Below are 21680 nucleotides of genomic sequence, written 5' to 3'. Positions count from 1 at the left end.
ACACAAACGCCGGGGATGCCTGGTTTCACCTTGGAGACCCCCAGGAGGGACTATCTCACAGGGAAAGCCAGGACGGGTTCCCCAGCGGTCTATAGCGCTACGAGGCCTCCGGGTAGCAGTGCGCTTTACAAGACACAACAATTTACAATTTACAATTTACATGGGAATGCTGCTCGTGTTCCAACCATGAAACTACCCCCTTGATGCAAAGTAAAGCAAAGCTCTGCTTTGCATTACTTTTAGGCAACTTTGCAGCTCAAAATACATTTTACACTAGAAAGTAAGCTTAGAGTAAACATTTTGGGTCTGCTTGTCTCACTTTTGTGATGTAAACCCAGCACAAAATGGAAGGGAACCTGTCACCTAGCGCATAGACAACACATGTAAAACTGAATGGCGCCAATCAGCTTTTATGCTTGTAGTTGTATAAGTATTCTCCATAGCAGCGCTGCTCTGGCCTATATTTTGTGAACTTCCCCCACCACTGCTCCACCATAGCTCCCAGTGAGGAAAGGCTGGTTTCCCTAAAAGCACTCCGCTCACCTCGTTGGACGCTAGGCCGCAGGCGCTTGGCCCAGTTTACATCTGAAAGGCGACTTCTGCATCTCTGCGCTTTAATTAGACTTCTGGAGGCAAAATGCAAAATGAAAGAAAACGAGGCGATTGTCATGTTAATCAATATGGCCTGATCAGGGCATCGCGGGCTTCCATTGATCCGGGAATGGGACTGCTGCTCGACCCCTAATTGATTTAGAAACTGAAAAAACAAAAGAGGGCCCATTTTGTAAATGGTGTTTCGCCAACCAAGAAGAAACCCTGACATTGATCGGTGTGTGAATATTCAGCCTGGTGATGGGGGTTAGGAGAGGCAGGCTGTGCAGCAGCAGGCCCTTGGTCTGAAACTGGAAGGGTTGTATGTCAAAACATCTTAAATCATGTCCTTGATGCTAAATTAAGACAGTGCGTGCTCCAAACACCTTTTATCACCATGTCATGAAAACAGAATTCTGGAGGAGGCAGTGTGTGTGACAAGAGTGTTGGCGCATACTTTTTGTGTGGCATTGTGATGGTGGTGTGTTCTTTTGTTTTTGTGTGCTGCTTCAAATTAGTGCTGCTTTATTGCAACATGATTTTGTTGTTTTCTACTGTGGATGTTCCTTGGCGTTCGTTTGACTACTTTGTTGTGATACGCCCTGTTATGCTTTAATTGAGTTGTAAAGTTTGCGCTGTTTTGTTTTGTTGTTGACTTTAAATATGCTTTCGAGCCAAAAGCAGCACACACCTTGAATGTTCCTGTGACAAGTGATCACTTACCGCAGTCTATGGTGGTAAAATAGAACTGTCCCATAACTTTACTTAAGGCACATGTCAGCCAAAACTATGGCAGACACTTGGGCATATTTACAAAGAAATGATGCAGCGCTGCAAGCAATTTAGCAGCACTGTGCTGCGTCATCTAAAAACGCAGGGTTGAGCCGTAGTCACAAGAATATGGCGCCCCCATGTGTTTTCCCTTGCGTCGGTGCTAAAAAAGCTATGTACATCTAACTTCTAGAAAACAAAAACCACGACCATCCCTTCTCAAAATGTTTTACTGAGCACACTAGCATACATTTCTTTCAGGCATATGGGACTCCTTGGTGATTCTTAAAAGCCCCAACCCTATGTTGTTGGTGCTCCATTCATTTTACGTGCTGCGTCATTTAAAAAATGCAGGGATGAGCCGCAGTCACAAGAATATGGCGCCCCCCTGTGTTTTCCCTTGCGCCGGTGCTAAAAAAGCTACCTAGCTCCAATGAAGACACCCTTACGCCATGGTGCAATGGTGCCTGCGTTCAGGGATGACTGCTTATTTGCAGAAAGGGACACCTTCTTGCACATAAACAATCACTAATGGTGATTAGCTCCTTCTAAGTGGGCTGCAGAATGCTGCACACATAGAAGGAGCAAAAAAAACGAGGAGAAATCAATGTATTTATCCTTTTTGCACCAATCTAATGGCTGCTTTTCAATGGCGTTTGTTTTTGGCGCTGCCTCAGATTTACAGATCCTTGTAAATCTGGGGCAGCGGCAAAAAGCAATGAGGGTTGCTGTGAAAAGCTCACAGCAACACCCATTGTACGCCCCTTTAAGGCAGAAACCTGCCTGAAAGGGTACAATATTTACAATGTAGTGTTAAGCCAAGAAAAGTGACTTACGGCTGCATTTCAAAGATGGAGCAGAGAATTGCGCCACCAGAACATTGTAAAAAGTGACACTCTGGTAGCACAATGCTCTTGTAAATATGCCTCACTTTGCTTAACTTAGCGCACCCTGTGCTTATTTGATGCGATTTGGCCAGTGCTCTCTCTTCTAAGCCTAACCCCTCCACAGCTTGCACTATGCCTGAGCACTGCTTATTAGGGATGTATGTCGTTACAACGCATACTTTTACAATGCATACCTTTACAACGCATTTTTTACACCGCAACATCCATTACAACGAATTCCATTACAACGAAATCTTTGAAACTACCTTTACAACGCATACCATTACAACGCATACCATTACATTGCATGTATGGTAAGTATTGGATAGTGTAGGGGTAAAAATTACTATTCTAACTCCAGGGGGTGCAACAGTAGGGTAAGTGTTGGATAGTGTAGGTATGCGTTGTAATGGCATGCATTGTAGTGGTATGCGTTGTAGTGACATGCGTTGTAATGGTTGCGTTGTAATGGCATGCGTTGTAATGGATGTTGTGTTGTAAAAGTTTCGTTGTAAAGGTAGTGAGTTGTAAAAGTTGCGTTGTAAGTGTTGTTTCCCCGCTTATTAGTATACAGTGTATACGAGTTGCTGTTATCAAACATCGACTTCCTCTGCTATTAGTAACAGAACACTGAATCTGTTCTATTTCAAAGGAACATTACCCATTTATTTGGGAGTGCTGATACAGCCATTGCCAAAGCAAATAGCTCTAGCCTTGTGTATGTAGCGAACACATTTGTGTATCGTTGAGCACAAAAATATTGCACGTTTTGCTTGGGTTAGATTAAGTCTGGTAAACAGAGATTTTAAGAGAAGAGTACTGTTATTGTGGGTGTGCACAGATTAGGAGATTGTGAATTTGCAAAAGGTGTGTGCTTCACAACTTTGCATATTTTTTTTATTGAAGTTTCACCAGGTTTGCAAAGTTGGAGATTTTTTTTTTTAAATCTGCAAAAAGTAAAAGCCATGCTTATATTTGGGAATGTTTCCTTGCCTCGCCAGGCCATGAACATGTCACGTCACGTACCAGTTGTATCTCATCCTTTCCTCAGAAACCGTGTACTTCACATTTTTGGTTGTCCGAAGTCGTATAGCGGATCTTCTGGCATCCAGAAAAGTAAAGTATGGAGCTCACCAGGCAGCAGCTATTGCATTTCCCCAATTTCACTCTGAGCTGACAGCCTTAAGTGACAACGGGGAAACCCATTCCATACAAAAAATAAAGAAGATAGGACGGGGTGACATAGGACCATGGCGTACTTCCTCTCGTCAGGTGAGGCGACAGGAAGCCGCCACTGGCCGTAGCCCCATTGGCCGGCACCTCGCCAGGTCAAAAGGGGGCCTGAGCAATGGAGTCCCTGTGTCCTAAGCTACGCCCCCCCACTAAAGGTGGCGGGGGGTGCTCTGTCCAATATTTGCATAGGTTGAAGTTTGAAATATTTGCATATCTCTGCAGTATGAAGTTACCCAACTTCATCTGATTAGATGGGCAAAGTTTCATATTTGCACATGTCCTATTAAAGTGTTTCATTCAACAACGTAATGGCAATGATGTATATTAAATGTAGTCACACTATCTCTTGTGAAAGAGTAAACACACAGCTAGAGTACACGCAGATCAAAATCGCTGTAGTAGGCAAGAAAATGGGCAGAATAGGTAGGTCTCTCTTGTAGTGTAGGTACATGTGTCATATACCACATAAGTGAGGTGCATTTAGCATTTCAGAGTGCAATGTGTTGTACCCCAACTCACAAGGGAATATTGGTGTTAGTACCAGCAGTATCACATCTAATGTCATTAGTAAATTGTACAGTGGCTCATAAGGTTTGGCATCGACTGATTATCTGTGTCATCCAACCATTCTATTGTTTCATGAAGACTTGAATGCTACTTTAATAGCATTTATTTTCAATGTAAATAGAATGTAATGCTTGACTCCGACCTCTCCATCAGATCTCAGGTCAATAAAGTCACGAGAAGGTGCTTCAGCACATTAAAAACCTTCCGCAAAGTCCTTGACCTACTCCCCATCAACGCCAGAAAGACACTAGTACATGCCCTAGTCACACCCCATCTCGACTACGGCAATGTCCTGCTTCGAGGTCTAAGTAAAAAATGCCTACACCAACTGCAATGCGTACAAAACGCTGCTGCCCGCTTGGTACTCAACCTACCTCGCAGAGCATCTGGGAAGAATGCTCTAGCAAAACTTCACTGGCTCTCGGTCAAAGATCGCACCAAATTTAAAGCCCTGTGCTTTACACATCGCATTGCCCAGGGCAAAGGCCAAGAATATTTGCAAAAACTCCTTACAATCCATCGTCCCATCAAAAACCTGAGATCGGCAGGAGTGATGCTGTTCAAACTCCCTCGCACCCGTAGAGCCAAGATGGGTGGCCGCTCTTTTAGACTCCTGGCCCCTAAGCACTGGAATGAACTCCCACTGGATCTTCGCATGGAACCTTCAGAAACCAGATTCCGCGCCAAACTTAAAACCTATCTGTATCCAGGCATCAACCGATCCTCCTTCCTCTGACCCCCGCTTTCACTCTCCTTCACTTTTGTCTCTTGAGATGTAGTAGCATTCTAGCGCGGGGACACACTATCTTTAGTGTAGCCAGGCGCTTTAAAAACGGCTTTATTATAATTATTATTTATTATTAATGTAGATTTGTGGGAACAAACATAGCCCAATACCTGCACTTGACGGTTGGAAGAGGGGGATCAATGCATTGACTGCACTTATTTGGTTGGGATGGACAGGGCCTAAGGGAGGGAGACAAGAAGGTAGGTAGACAAATCAGTGAAGTGGTTACATGTGATGTTAAGGACAATCATAAGTAAGCATCAAAATGACTGGGAAAGGAGTCAAGAGGGGTCTTGTTATGTGGTGTCAAACCTGATGGTATTGTATTTGATGAAAATATATAAGGAAATTATGTGAGATATTGCCACCACTTTAATGTGTTTATAATGTATTTCTTGATTAAAAATAAATGAATATATTTATAAATAAAACCTAGAATGTAGATTCGTTTTTCAATATTCTAAAGGCCTCATTATGAGTTTGGTGGTGCGGGAGCGGGATTGCCCCGCTTCTGCACTGCCAAACCCACGAACAAACTGCCTGCCAGATTAGGAGTTTTCTCCTGTCTGGCGGGCGGTTCTGTGAGGTTCCTAAGGCTTGCCTATAAAATAGGCACTGCAATGGGAACGTGAAAGGCAGTACCCGCTCGGCATGGACTACTGTAGTCCATGCCGTGCAGGTACTGGTGTGCATGTAATATGTGCCACTCCTGTGTGCATCCACATGGTGTGAAGCAACAGGGGGCCCTGTAGGGCCCCCTTTATATACTCACCGATACACTTTTCATGGCAGTCCCACCGCCATGAAAAGTTTGATGAGGAAATTTGTAATATGCTTGGCGGGGTCACATGTCACTACAACGCTTGCCATTACAACGCATACCATTACAACGCATGCCATTACAACGCATTATAAGGTAAGTAATGGCAATTATTTTTTTTATTAGGGTGGGTATGGGTTTTGGGGACATGGGAATAGTATTTTTTTCCTCTACACTATCCAACACTTTCCCTACTGTTGCACTCAATGGAGTGGGAATAGTAATGTTTACCCCTACACTATCCAAAACTTACTCTACTGTTGTCATAAAAGTTTTACCCATTGTAATGGCATGCATTGTAATGGAAAGCGTTGTAATGGTAGCTTAAAAAAATGCATTGTAATGGCATGCGTTGTAAAATCATGCAAAGTAAAGGTAGCTGCAATGTAAAAGCATGCGTTGTAACGTCATATATTCGTACCTTACACCATCGTCTATATAATCGGAACTTTTAGGGTCAGAAAGTTCAGAGAAAGACATCTGGAAATCTAGCCTTTTCTTTAATGCCACAGGATGGCTTAGTGAGTTGCAAGATTTCAGCTGGCACAGACCCTCATAAACAGGACACTGGCAAGATCAATTCATCCTTCCATCCATTCAAAATTGGTAAAAAATAGTACTATTAAATTTGGTAAGAGTACACCATTTATTTGCACTGCTTAGAAGCAGCCAAACTACTAGACACAAATTTTACGTTTAATTTGCAGTTGGCAGCCTTTTATGGGAGTTGATTATGCTCTATTAGCGCATTCTGGCAAAGGGTATTGTGAGGCCACAACTCAGCTGTAATTAATTGTTACATTGGAATATAGGTGTAATTTTATTAATACGGATACTAATAATGTCAAGTTAGCCTGCAATAAGGTAATATTGGACAGGTTTTTCTAGAGGTATTTGTATATAATATTAGGCACTAACAAATGGACATAATCAGGGCTACTGGAATCATGTGATTATGCTGATGCAGTTTTTGCGCATTATTATGGATTTGCAACATAATCCATCATCTGCTGCATAATCTGCAGATTTTAACAAAATAAAATTCATCAAAAGTTACTAAAAACACAGCGACATGTGTTCATGCATAGTAGAAGGCCCTTCACAAAGCCTAACTGGCCATCTTTCATTTGCTTATTTCTGTAACTAGTTGTTAAATTGAGACTAATGTGATGAAATATTTGCCCACACAGTGTTACTGTGTGTAAAATTATCAAATAAAAAATTATTATTATCAAAAATTTGCCACGTTATGCATCATAGTTTGGGTTTTCTTACCACATAATTTAGTCTGCCATGCCTCATAATTTGGTGCTCCTCTGCCGCATAATTCCAGTGGCCCTGTTAATAAGAAGTCTATTGCAAGTCACAAAGGAATGCCATGATCATTCTGAAGAACCAGACCACAGGTTGAGTCTTTTTATATTGTAATATAACTCTAAAGGGAATTCCATGTCCTCAATGTGCACATTTGTGGGTCATTCATTCCTTTTAATATAAAAGTTCTTAAACAATGATTACATAAAATAAAAAAGCACACAAATGAACTATACAAAATGTTCAATGTGTATGTTTGTTATTTTGCAGTAGAAAAAACGTGACGTTCACGTTATAATAAATAGGGTGTCATGAAAGAGAACAACATTAGTCAATTCAATTCAAATAAAGCTTTATTCGATTTTTTACAAGGAAAATCATAAAAGCACATATAATACAGCATAAAATGAGTATGAATTGCAATCAAAGAAACATACTACATGTTGAAAAAAGTTTTAAAAAATTGAGTTTGTGCAAATTTGTGCAAATTTTGGCTGGCGGGGAACAGAAGACAGTTAATTCATAGATGCTCTGCACCTTACTGCGAATTTCAAAAAGCTAGTAGCTGCATTGATTGTAAGTTCATCTTCAAGCATATATAGCTTAAGTAAGGCTAGCCTGCACTGTCTTAAGCCCCAGAGTTTAAGGAGTGGGAGAAGATGTTTCCTTCTACCCCAGTCATAAAATTTGCAGAATAATATAACGTGAATGTTGGATTGCTTGGAAACATTGTCACAAGGACAGGCCACCAGGGTAACCGACCAATCGTTTACGGTGGGAAATGTTAGTAGACGGAAGAAACAATCCGTCCTCATCCTTGTTAGCAACATTCTCGTATAGGGTGTAGTGATCGGAGAAAGGTAAGATGGGATGCCGGCATCATAAAGTAAGAGGTTGTGGTTGGCAATCGATAGTTTGTTACCTTCAAGATAAGAACGTCTGTCTGAAAGTAAGCCTAAACAACGAGCCTTGAGGTCCTTTTTAGAAATCGTTTGACACATTGCGGGGTTAATGTACATATCGGCTAGATCCAGTGAGGTTAAAAATTTCTGTACATAGGCGAGCCAGGGTATTTTTCTTGAATTAGTTAAGGCCATGCAGTCCTTAAATATATCCTGGTTTAACACCTTTTTTTCCGAGGACCAAACTTTATGCCATAGCAGGATTGGTGCGGTTTTAATTATGTCCGAGATATGTACTCGTGCTAGCTCATTGTGGCAGACTGTGGTTGAAATGGATCGAGGAACAGCCAACAGAAATCTTAAAAACGCGTTCTTGCTGATTTGGATCTCTCCACATTCCGCCAGGCCCCAGATACCTGCTCCGTATATTTGGCAGCAAATATGTCCAACAAAATTCTAACTGGTTTCCCACCTAGTTTAGTCGCAAATTTCTTTAAGGCTCCAATTTGTCTGATAAAAGCCAGGTTTCGAGTGTGTACGGCATTCTTCCAAGTGCCTGTGCTGCTAAAAAGTATACCCAAGTAGGTGAAGGTTTTTGTGAGGCTGATCTTGGTTGCATCGATAAACGTATTGCAAGAGATGTTCTTTTTGTTACTGCAACACATTGTAAAAGTTTTGCTTACATTGATCTTAAGGCCTCTCAAGCCCATAAAAGTAGAAAAGGCAGTCAGCGCTTTTTGAAGCCCTAGTTGGGTCCTGGACATGATCACGGCGTCGTCCGCATATAGAAGGATTGGAACCGCAAGGCCATTTATTTTTGGATAGTCAACATCTAGTTTGGCCAGGCAGTCGGCGACGCTGTTGATGTATAGATTACAAAGAAAGGGGGCAAGGATACAGCCCTGCCTGACCCCCTTTCTGATAGGGAACTTGTTCGTGCAGGCTCCATCCTTCCCATATCGGACCTTGGCCCCAGCTCCTCGATAGAGTTCTTTTATGAAAGCTAAGATATTGGGGTCAACGCCCATATTGGTGAGGGTAGACCAAAGTAAGCTATGGTTGAGGCAATCAAAAGCAGAGCTTAAGTCCACAAAAGTCATATATATATTGCCTCTTTTTGCACATGTATGTCAATGATCAGAGCTAGATTTAAGCATTTTTCCACTGTCCCGAGGCCAGAAACGAACCCATATTGAAATTAAGACAAAATGTTATTTTCCTGTGCCCATGTTTGTAGTTGGTTCAAAAGGACTCTCCCGGCCACCTTCATCATGGAGTCCAATAAAGAAATTGGTCTATAACATTTTGGGTCCGTTCTTTCACCTTTTTTAAAAATGGGTATTATGATCGCTTCTTGCCATGTTGCAGGGAATCCTTTACGGGCATAAGAATTAAGGACGTTTGTAAGAATAGATGCCCATAATTGAATATTGTTTTTAAATAGATCTATAGGGATTCCATCTGGGCCGGGCGCTTTAGCATTTGAACTTTCAAGGATAGCCAGTTCCACTTCTGAGTAATTAAAGTAGATGGAAAGTGGGAACGGCTCCGAGTTATTGATTTGCGATTCATTACTCTCCATTGGTTCAATTCGGTCATCTAGTTTGTACAGTTCGGTAAAGTGATTTATCCAGACTTCTTCTGTGATGGCAATTTCTATGCGGTCAGTTTGACCTATCGCTAAAAAAGGGGGCGTTGACCTCCCTCCAGAAGGCCGTATTGTCTCTTAACTAGTTGTTAAATTGAGACTAATGTGATGAAATATTTGCCCACACAGTGTTACTGTGTGTAAAATTATCAAATAAAAAATTATTATTATCAAAAATTTGCCACGTTATGCATCATAGTTTGGGTTTTCTTACCACATAATTTAGTCTGCCATGCCTCATAATTTGGTGCTCCTCTGCCGCATAATTCCAGTGGCCCTGTTAATAAGAAGTCTATTGCAAGTCACAAAGGAATGCCATGACCATTCTGAAGCACAAGACCACAGGTTGAGTCTTTTTATATTTTAATATAACTCTAAAGGGAATTCCATGTCCTCAATGTGCACATGTGTGGGTCATTCATTCCTTTTAATATAAAAGTTCTTAAACAATGATTACATAAAATAAAAAAGCACACAAAGGAACTATACAAAATGTTCAATGTGTATGTGTGTTATTTGCAGTAGGAAAAACGTGACGTTCACGTTATAATAAATAGGGTGTCATGAAAGAGAAAAACATTAGTCATAGTAAAAGGATATTGTGGAAAAGTAAAAGTATTTTTGTAGTACAGTCACTGGATGGAGAAACAGGGGGGCTCATTTATGAGGCTGTGCGTCACTTTTACGCCGCCGGCGCGTCACTTTTTGTGACGCACCAGTGGCGTAATAAATGAGCCTTGTTGCGCCATATTTACAAAGTGACGCATCTAGGTAGATGCGTCCCTTTGTAAACCCCTGCGCCACATTATACCTGCGCCAGGTATAATGTATGCAAGGGGGGCGTATTGACGCAGGGAAGGGTCGTAGAAGTGACGCAGTGAAATGTATGAGATTTCACTGCGTCACTTTTAGGACGCCGTTGCGTCAAAATCTTGCGCCTGCCTCACAGCAGGCGTAAGACTGACGCAGGCCCTTTCACATGGGGCTTGCCCCATGTGAAAGGACGCATTGCTGGAGTTGCGTCACTTTTGTGACACACTCCAGCAATGCGTCACTTTTGCGCCATACAGATACGTCAGAAATACTGACGTATCTGTAACTCCTTGCGACATGATGCGTCATACATTAAATATGACGCATCAGGAATGTCGCAAGGAGTGCGCACTGAGAAGTGACGCATCGCTGCTTTCACGCAGCGATGCGTCATTTCTCATAAATGAGGCCCGGAAGTCCAAGCATTTTCCATAAAAAGATCCAAAGTAGCATGGCAACCAGAATCACCACTTTTTGAAAAGACTTGTAGTGTAGATGAAAAAGAACTAGAAAGGGTATGATGCAGTTGCAAAGTTTGGGAGATGTTGTGATAAAATGAATAGCCTGCTCTGTCCCCAGACGTGCCAGTCTTGCCAACGTTCTCTCTTTTCATTGTGCACTCACTTCAGTGTTTGTAGCAGCGCCTACAAATTAACCGCAAGAAAGCTCAGCAACCTATATTCACTTTATGGGAGAAGTCAAGGAGCTGTAAATGTGTATGTATGTGCAGACTTGTACATAGCGCACACATGCCTGGGAAGCAATGTAGTGCTGAGCTGAGTCACATCAGTGGCTTCAGGGGCATTATGGTGTACCCATTGGCTATAATATACTATTGCAGCCGATGTGTGATGTAATTTTCTTTTTACAAGTGAGTTCTGATGCCAGACTCGCTTGTAATGAGAAAATCGGTGGCAAGACTTTATAAGAAGGTTACACTCTCCTTGCATTATAATAAAAAAATTACTAATAATAGCATGATCAATATTAATATAACAGGTGTGTATTCACCCCAGTGGGTCACTTGGCACCACTGACAAAGATTTGCTGTCACCTAGCTCAATGGTACTCATTTTATTGACCTTGGATGATGAAAGGTGTGAATCCGTCTTTATTATGCAATGTCCATATTCTTATTGTTACTACAAGTAATGGTATACTGCTACTAATCACAATAATAATACGTCAGTGCTGCATTAAAAATGTGTTACTGATACCCACATTAATGTCACGCACGTTAGTGACTGACTTTTCCCCGGCTCTTACACAGAAAATAGTCCACCACTTTCCACAGGGGGGCGTCCGTCTTTGGTCTTCCAGGAAGCGGCCGCATTAGACGGTAAGGTGCAGGCCTCATTCAGAATCCCCATAGCGCCTCGATAGCGTCGCACTCACGGCAACAGCCGTATCGATAAAGCGGCTGCACTAACTTTTCATTAGTGGCCCGCCCGGCGGCCTGCGCGTGTCCGCCGGCGCTAATCCGCTGTCGAGGCTCCGGAAGAGAGGAATCCATCAGCCGCAGAGAGCAGTCAATATTCATTAGGGCTTACATGCACTGAGTGCTGCTGGGACAGCTCATCATCACGGGGCCCCCCGGGGGACGCCAGGGCACTAATTGCCAACACACACACAGAGCCGCATCTCCCGCCTCCTTTTATTTTATTTTTTAATTAAGTAAGCAGTACAGTGCCACGAAGGACAGGAGAGGAGTCTGCGCCCGCCGACGCTGAGAAAAGGCTGTTATGAAATACCAGGCCAAGCAAAAGAAATCTATGTGAAGGCTGCGCGCGCAACAGCCCCTCCCTCCCCCCCCCCCCCCCCCCCTGCCTACGTAGCGCCTCACCGGCAGGACGACTGTAAAACTTCCCCAGTCCTCAAATCCTGTAAGAAACTATACAACAACTTAGCCCAGCTGCTTAGCAAGAGACAAAGGGTCACCATACATGCCTACAATTTGAAGGGCAAAGTGTGAGATTTGGGGGGGAAAAAAACGAATTGTTAGAATATATTTTTCCCGTTGACTTAAAATCAAGCAGAAGCAATTTTAGATGGGAGAAGTGTAAAAATAAAGGGATTTTTTTGTTTTTGGCTTAAAAAATCGTGAGTCTAATTAGCGAGTACTAATTTACAGCCAGCAATTGCTTCCCTCCTAAACTCTCCATGGAAAGCGCATGACACCTCTGTCTGGAAATCTCTTGACAACTATTTTGCCACCACCAAACCACCTTGAAACTCAAACTTGTGAAACCTGTATGCCCACTGACTCATTTCTGTAATTGCCCTAAACAGCAAGTTATGAGCACCTCAATACTAACTGGCACCGGCCCTCAGGTCTCTGTACTCACAAGCGGACCCATAATGATATGTATGTTATAACATTTCTGTAACCACGGGACCTTGTGCACTAAGTGAGCTGTACTTCTCTATATTTATTATATCATTTAACTACCTACTGGTACTTGTTTTACTTTACTTTATTATCTCATTTTTCCATTATATGTAAACTTATATACTGCTATATTTTATACTGTCCTTATTTGATGCGACCCGCATTGGTTTTGATATATGATATATGATTATTAGTTCTCTGCACCAGTTTACCATTCCGGCTTTTGTATACCAGCACTCGGCTTTTCAATGTGCAAATTCTGTATTGTCTTTTTTCCTCCCCTGTTCCTTTTCTTTGGAAAAATGCTCAATAAAATTCTTTGAAATAAAAGAATTGCGAGTCTCCCACATGAACAGGTTCTGTTGGCATGTGTGGGTCATTTACCATCATTGTTTGACTGGGACAGAAAAGGGGTCTGGCCAAAATAAAAGTGGACCCTTTAGCAAATCAGATAGCTAAAAAAAATGGCCCACATTTGTACATTGGGCCAATTTTGAACTTGTAAAGACACTCTGTACATGTGTTTTGCCTGGTATGGGAGACTGCAGACATTTTTGCTTGCTGCAAGCAATGTTTGTCCTAATATCAGGGAAATCAACAGTAACCAACAGTCCGTAAAATAAGCTCTCAAACAACCAAAACCTGTCCCAAACTCTGATTTGTCAGTCCAGTCTCTCTGTATGCCCCATCTCCCTATAGGCCAGTCCAAACTTGTTTTCAATTGGTGGCGGCAGGGCATCTGCGGCAATGCAGCTGATGCCCTGTCCACCAAACTCATGGTTCCCTTGTTCAATTCAGATTCTGGGGAAGTGCCAGGTTTCCAACAGCACAGCCTCAGGTGGCTCGGCCGGTGGAGTCCCTTAACCAACAACCCGTCCTCCAAAGAGTCTTCAGTCAGCCCTATTTAGGGTGGTCGCCCCATTGCACATTTTTCCAGTTTGGAACTTCATTGGAAATTCTACCAGTCCCAAAAAAGAAATCCGAAAATAACCCCAAATACTGGCAGAAAACGAATAGCAGATCAGGGCCATTTTATTTTTGTTGTTCTCTAAAAAAATCCTGCGTTTAGAGTTTGTTATTGAAAACAAAACATTTTGCAGAGTAGGAACATTAAACATGGCACCCGATCAGGAAAGCTTCACTGTCTTCAGCGAAGCCCTTGCAGTGCCGGCTCCAGTCACAATACCTATTGCACTGTCTTTTCAGGACAAATTTGGTGCAAATAAAATGTTTCTGAATCATTGGACCCTTATTTCTTCCAGTTCCTTCATTATTATTTTGATCAAATTCACATGCATTCTGTACAAAGTCATTATCCCGCAATTACAACATGACAAATGATCCTATTTAGCTTAAAGTTATACTACAACACATAAGGCACTATAACTTGTGCCCTAAGGTACCTAAATAACGTGTGCTCTTGGCATGCACTGTTAATTACCCCACACATTATACCACTCATGACAGCTTCTAGGACATCATTGATATCAAAGCTACATTTGCAATGAAGTTATTGATGAGACAACTGTGCATGACAGGTGTGTGGGTTAAAGTTACCTTAGGGCATGAGTTATAGTTCCTTGAGATAAGTATACCTGGTGAATTTCAGTGGATTTGTACGTTTAAAACGTTAAGTTGTCACTGCCATTTTCACCTAACTCTAATGTTACTTTAACATTTTTTTGTACATTCACTGAAAAAAACAATGGTTAAAGTAATGTCATAGTTAGGTGTGATAAAAAGATCTATTTTTGTTTTTTTTAAAAACCTTAGACATTCACTGAAAAACTCAAAGGCTACAACACCGTTATAATTAACTGAATATGTCAGTCACAACATTAACGTTTCAACAAAAAAAAAACAGAAATTCACCAGTTATCAATAACAGAGCAAACTATAGCTTTGCACCCTTACCAAGCACTGCTCATGACCTCACATATTACATCACTCATCACATGTTTATTGAAATCATTGATGACATCACTGATGACATCTCAAATGACATCATTGATGATATCACTGATAGCATCATCCAATCTTCTTTTGTAAACACTACTCTATTAATCTATAATGGCATTAGAGGCCTGAAAGTAAGTACGGCATAGCTCAGACTAATATAAAGCATCCTTAATATCATAACAGATACAACTGGAGTAGCAAGCATGTTTTATGTGCAACATTGACACATATATCATGCACTCCACAGGTAGCCTAGATTTCGTTAACAATCAACCACAGATATATGTGAAACCGTCATTGCACATAGTGTTCAAAATGCACTCAAATGTTCAGAGAAAGCATACTCAACGTCTGTTCCAAAATGAATGCTGTACTGCGGATAGCTTTTATCTGTATCAAATGCCTCACAGTCACCAGACCTACATTGATAGATTAAGTTGATATGAGTAGAAAAGTGGGTTCTGTTAACAGTGTTTACTCTTTGGATAGAGTTTAAACATCTGTACCACATTGTTTGCAGATAGTGAAACTCTCATGAGAAATACACCGCATAGTATTAAGAAGTATCTAATCAGAACAGTTTATGGTCTATGCAAAACGTGCCAAAAAAAGACACTATGGGCTGGAAGTGGTAAAGATCGTACTGCCTGCAGCCTTCATAGTGAGGTGAAAACTTTACAGATAGCCTATCTTTTGAAGCAAAAGAAACACGCGCATAGGTTAGTACCTGATGCACACATTATTCTATGTTATGTAGAAATTGTCATGCTAAGACGATTTTGTCTAATATTTCAAGGCTGCTTACAATCCTCAGTATCTACTATGTAGAACCTTTGCCCTGTTGGAAACTTTTTTGGCAGAACCAAAAAATATGTGTGGAACATACTGGACACAAGTTTTCAATTGTCATCTGTACACAGAGTTACTCTTCAACACAAAGATTTATAACGTGTTCAATACCTCTACACAACTATGATGCTTTGGAAGCACGTGCGTTTTGCAATGTGGCGATGTGAACATCAGTAATTGTTATATTGCCTACATTTGAGTAAGGAAGAACTTGGAATTTTTGAAATCCATGATAGTTATGATTTTTCCCAGTGTAATGTTAAATAATGCAGTCCATGCTGCACATTGGGTGGAATGGAGAGACATTTGTAAAATGTACTTATTGGTAGGAGGAGCCGTAAGGTTTCCGAAAGACAGGAAATAAGAAATCTTGCTTCACTGTTTACATTTTAAGAATGTTGTAAACATATTTTCCATATTCACATGGGGAGGTGAAAAAGGACAGAAGTATACAGTAGAGCTATAGCGAAATTCGAGGTGTAATTTGGTAGAAAAGCATATCAACTTAGAACAATATATTTGAAGGGTGGATAACAAAAATGAAGGCAGTCACATGGCAGCATTAATAGTGTGGTGGCTTTACCTTTGTGGAAGATGAGTTCCATGGGGATTGATGTATTTTAAAAGCAGCTTGCAAACAAGTGTAGGGAAAGTTGAAGGCTACAGAAATCCTCACTTTCAGGAATATGTTGACACATATAAAGAGGTAGAAGAACCAGAAAAATAAAATAGAAGTTTAAGTTAAAAGAAATAGCACCAAGAAAAAAGATGAATTGTGTGGATAGGCCATGGTGCTACCCGTAGTGTCAAAGCAAAATACTGTTATGATAAGACAAACAAATCTAGACGGAAGTGCTAAAATAAATGGCTTTATCAATGCTTGTTCAAGCTCTCTTTTTGTACTATTTGACCGCTGGGCGCTGGGCTTTCGTGTGCCCCCCTTTCTGAAAGTTTGAAGGAAATTCAATATTTTTTGGCATCACTGAGGCTTAAATTAGCTGAAAATTGCTAATAAATGTATAGCTATCCCAGAAACAAGACTCTAAAATATGTCTTGTCCAGGAGTCTAAAAATCTTTATGTTGGAACTTATGCCAACATGGAGGCTAATAAAACTTTTGGGGAGCACTATTAACTCAATTGCATAATGTACAGGGGCCACCAATAGCTTTTCCATATAAAGGGTCCAAGGCGCCAACTAGAGATGTGTTGCAGGTTGGAGAGAGGCAAGGGATGTGTCTGGGGTTTGGACATTTCTGCAGGAAATTCCATGTGAACTAAGAACAGGCCCAAGACATTATTAGCATTATTTGTCTCTGAGTGACGTGACAAAATGACATGCCAAGACTGGCGCAGCGCTAACAAACTTTCAAGCATACGATATCACCATAGAATAACTTGAAGGTAAAAATAATGCAGTGGCAGTTTGCAGGTGGAACAAACAATAGGAAGAGTTTGAGTGAAGTGGCGAGGACATGGTATCAGACTTGACAAATTATGTTTTCTCAGTGCAATAATGGAATAAGGAAGTGGAGTGATGCAGAAAAGAAGAAGGTAATGAACTAAACAGATGAAGGCTGGCCAGGGAATGTAGATGTTCTCAAAGGTTAAAAAAGTTTGCAGAACAGTGAAATATGAATGTAGTGTTATATTTTCGGTGGTAGTGCCACTGGGTACCATTGCAAGCTTTTATCCCACACGTTGTTTTCCTTTTCCCCATGTGGAATCTCCATTGTTTTCTTTCTTCCACCCAATGTCTCTCTTCTTGTTTGTGAGCCGCCAAGGAGCCTTTTCTGCTGCACCTTTGCTCCACTCCATTTGACTCACACAAGCAGCTGCTTTCATCTATGTTCTAACCTCCTGTAGCAAAGGGATGTACACCCTTTTATCACTGAGTTCGGCTTGTGTATTATACCTTTGTACCCTCTTCATAATGGCCAACACTTCTCCTCATTATTTCGCTCTACAGCTGCCCTTTCTTTTCATTTAATCTTTCCTCCTGTCTCTCCATCTCTTCAACCCTCAACTCTCTTTACTCCACATAACCTTCACCTTTATCCCATGGCACTCTCATTTCATCCTCTTAGGACTCTTCATAATCTCTCAAAAGTCACAATAACATGTCTCGTCAACCTAAACCAGAGGTGCAAAACAACAAACATCTTACCTCACCAAAGAAAAGTGAGCTACACCAATACAGCTCTGCATCCCCACACTCAACAAGTATCCTAAAATATGAATACGGTAACCCCTATCGTAGGTTCTGTCCATTGCACTAGACCTTATGCATTTGATTTTGGTTCTATAGCATAGTTACCCCCTTGTCTGTTTATCTTGTCTGCAGGCAGCATCGAGTACACTTGCCCGGTGGTGAACGACTGTGAGATCACCAAGAGAAGGAGGAAGTCATGCCAAGCTTGCCGGTTCCGCAAGTGCCTCAAAGTTGGGATGTTGAAAGAAGGTAACGGTAATAAGGCAATGTTATCACATTTTTGACGGGATGTACTTAATTCCTGAACCAAAATTACTTTATTGCTATTAGCTCAGATCCCTCAACCGCCCGGTTATTTGGCATAAAATATTGTGACAAATGCTGTCAGCATTTATCCTTGAGTGACAGAGAGAGGAAGCCATCACTAAAAGTGGGAAGAGCCACTTGCCATACATAGCAAGTAAATGATAGTGATTCTGAGTGACAGTTGTAATGGAGGAGGCTTCCATCTTGAGTAATGCGAGGAGACTAATATTCTGAATGGTGGGGAAAGGGTATCATTTTTAGTAAGGTGAAGAGGACGCCATGTCAAGTGAGGTGAAAGGATCGGTTTCTTAGGTCAAGCGAGGAAGTAGCTTCAGGTAACGTGAAGAGACCATCATCATAAGTTATGTGAAGTAGACGCCGATACCACGGACATTAGGAGGCTGCCATCTTGTATGACATCAGTTCGTAGCCACCTCAAGTGATGTTAGGGACTTTCCATCTTGAGTTATGTTAAGAAGCTATCATCCTGAGTGTTGGGTAGAAGCTGCCATTTTAAGTGATGCAAAAAAGGTCCCTGCTTAAGTCCATCACATTCAACGCTGTGGAGATTCTGTGTTCTTAAGAGATCTGATCAAGCTGTCATCTTGGTGATGTGAAGAAGGTTTTTCCACAACTGATGAATGAAGCTACCCTCTTGAGTGATGTTAAAATGCTGTTGTGTTGAGTGATATAAAGAATCCTTCATCTTTATTGATGTAAGAAAGCTTCCACCTGGATGACGTGAAGAAGCAGCAATCCTGAGATATGTTAAGATGCTGTCATCTTGAGTGATGGCCAAAGCTTTCATCTGGAATGACATGAAAAAGAGGCCCTCTTCAGAAAACTTAAGCTGGGAACATCTTGAGCGATCAAAAGAAGCTGTCAACTTAAGTGATGCTAAGAAGCAGTTGACACGTGTGCCTAGAAGAACCTGACATTTCGAGTGATCAAAAGAGGTTTATCTTGAATGACTCTGAGAGTCATTTATCTTGGGTACTCTGAAGACACTGTGTTCTTAAGTCATGTGAACAAGTTGTCATCTTGAGTGATGTGAAGACATTTTCATCGTGAGTGATGTTAATAGGCTGTCATATGTAATAGTATAAAAATAAATTAGGTCAGGAGGTCTTCACCTTGCGGAATGTAAAAAAAGTCGCCATTATAGGAGTTGTTAGGCCATCATGATGACGTGATGGTGGGGTTTGACGGGGCTCCCAAACCTTATGAATAATGGTGAAAAAGTGAAAAAGACAGGCATCATGAGTGATGTCACGAAGTCACCATCCTGAAATATGGCGAAAGCCCTTGACTTGTGAGTTACTGAAATGGGTTCATCTCAAGTCATTAAAGGAGGCTTTACTTCAATCTAATTGAAATGCCTGTCTTCTTCTCACAGTTTGGGGTTCTCATTTCTGAATAGGCGTGAGGGTTCATCCCTTTGAATCTGAAAACCTAATGGATTCTGGGCATCCTTTAATTTGCCCACACCTTCTATATTTAGAAATGTTTTTATCTGATGTCGCTGTTCGCGTAACTAGCCATTGTGTTGTTCATGCAATGCACTGAGGAGGCTCTCAGCAAGTCCAGAGAGAACCTCTCTACCTTCTGCAAAATGATACACCTGGAAGTCCTAAGAAATGCCCTCTTGCCACTGCTGCAACACTGCCATGACATCATCTCATTCTTCAAAAACAAATCTATCCAAAATCCAAGAAGACATTATGATTAATACCGGTCCATCCTCTTCCCATTTATATCCCTACTGCCTCTACTGATGTTGCTGACATAACTCGCTCTTCTGGAACAGAGGATGCATTTTAGACTGCATTGAACCATACACTGCATTCTTGAGGAGACAATGTATCATTTCACCTCAGACCTTACTTGTGTGATTAATGCATTGCTTTTAGATGCTTCAGCCCAATGTTTAATTTTCTAAAGGAAGGAGCCCAAAAGTTTGTTCAGAAACCCACTGTTGGTATTATCGTAGGTTGGAGTGCCAATACCAAGGCAGTGTAGTCTTCATGCCTCTTCCACCTCCACCCAACACTTCCACCTCCACCCCAAGACACTCCCTGCCTCATGATTTCACTCTAGCAGGTTCTTTTTCATCCCTGCTTTCTCACTTTGTCACTGTTTCCCAACTTTCTCTTCCTACTTCTTTCCACATTTTGTGCTTTTACTCTCTTGCTCTGGATCAAAGTTATTTGAGGAAAAATATGTGTCAATCTCCAAATATGAGTTCTGATGGGCCCCACCTGCAACCACCAGCTCAAATTTACCCCTGGCTCAGTCCCTAAATCACTAAATCATGCTATTAATACACTTCATCTCAATAGAAAAGAGCAGCAGACAGGTCCATTTTGGTTAACTTTTGATCAATCTCCAACTTACCTTTCCACAGTAACATTTTGCAAAATAAGTCATAGATCAACTACACAGCTACATGGAACAAAAACAACTTCTAAATGTCAATTAAACAGGATGCAGAGTCTCAAGATGCACAGAGACCAAACTGGTTCCTATTAAAGAGGAAATCCTTACTGTATTGAATGAAGATTGGCAATCAGTTATGATTCTTCTAGATTTGCCTGACGCATATGAAACAGTTGCTCATTCAGTACTTCTGAGGATGAGCCAGGACTGAGCAGGAATCTCTACGAGAGCCCCTAACTGGATCCTCTAGATACTCAGTGACCACAGCTAGAAAATTTGGAGAAGATCGATACTTCATCTGTAGGGACAATCAGATAGATTCATGAAGCTAATTTGTGATCGCAATTGCAGCGAATTAGCAATTGCGATCGCAAAATGAGTAAAAGCAATTCATGACATCGAAAGTCGCAAAAGTGCGGAAGCGCAAAAAAAAATAGCGAATTCGCAAATAAATTCGCAGAATCCTGATACCTGCCCATTTGCGATTGAGAAATAGCGAGAAACCAAGGATTCTGCGAATTCATTAGCGAAATCGCTAAATAATCGCTATTGCCATTCATGAAAAATCGCAGATTACGAAAAACACAAAAATCGCTATTAGCGACGCGCAATTTAAGGAGAACCCAAACCAGGTGGTAACCAGCAAAGAAAAAAAAAAAAAGTTGATTAAAGTTAACTGTATACAGGTGCTGGCCTGACCAAACACACTAAAGGACATGCAGCTGGAGACTGAGGACTCTCACAATGCCAGGACTCTACACGGTGGTCAGGCGGCGTAGGCTGCAGCGAGCAGAACAGAACAGGCGTTGGATCCAGGAGCGGATATTCCGGCAGCCGGTCGCCCTTCTGGGCCAAACCAGGGAGCAAATCTATGCCAAGTACCGCCTAAGTGGCCCAATGATCATTAAGCTGATCCAGGACCTAGACCCCCTGCTGCAGCATCCAACAAGGAGAACCAATGCCGTTCCCACCCATGTACAGGTATTGTGCAGCCTGCACCTACTGGCCTCCGGAAGCTTCCAGGGGATAGTTGCTGTCGCTGGAGGTATATCCCAGCCCGCCATGTCCCGCTGCCTAAGGAGTTTCCTGGATGCAATGCTGACCTGGCTACACCACTACATTTCATTCCCCACCACCCAACAGGACCTAAATGACACCAAGCTGAAATTCTACAACATTGCACATTTTCCGCATGTT

At 41.6% G+C, this 21680-nt stretch overlaps 1 protein-coding gene across 1 annotated transcript in view; it reads left to right on the top strand.

Annotated features, from left to right (window-relative positions):
- Positions 1-21680, top strand: part of LOC147691945 (estrogen-related receptor gamma-like) — a 161825-nt gene that overhangs the window by 64272 nt on the left and 75873 nt on the right. Inside the window, exon 2 of the mRNA XM_086936707.1 lies at positions 17874-17990. Within this exon, the coding sequence (XP_086792833.1) occupies positions 17874-17990 (117 nt within the window). The remainder of the gene's footprint in view (positions 1-17873; positions 17991-21680) is intronic.

The sequence above is a fragment of the Lissotriton vulgaris genome, chromosome 9 (genome assembly GCF_964263255.1).
Source record: "Lissotriton vulgaris chromosome 9, aLisVul1.2, whole genome shotgun sequence".
NCBI lineage: Eukaryota > Metazoa > Chordata > Amphibia > Caudata > Salamandridae > Lissotriton > Lissotriton vulgaris.
Note: the sequence above shows the minus strand (reverse complement) of the source record. Positions and strands in the feature narration are given on the sequence as shown.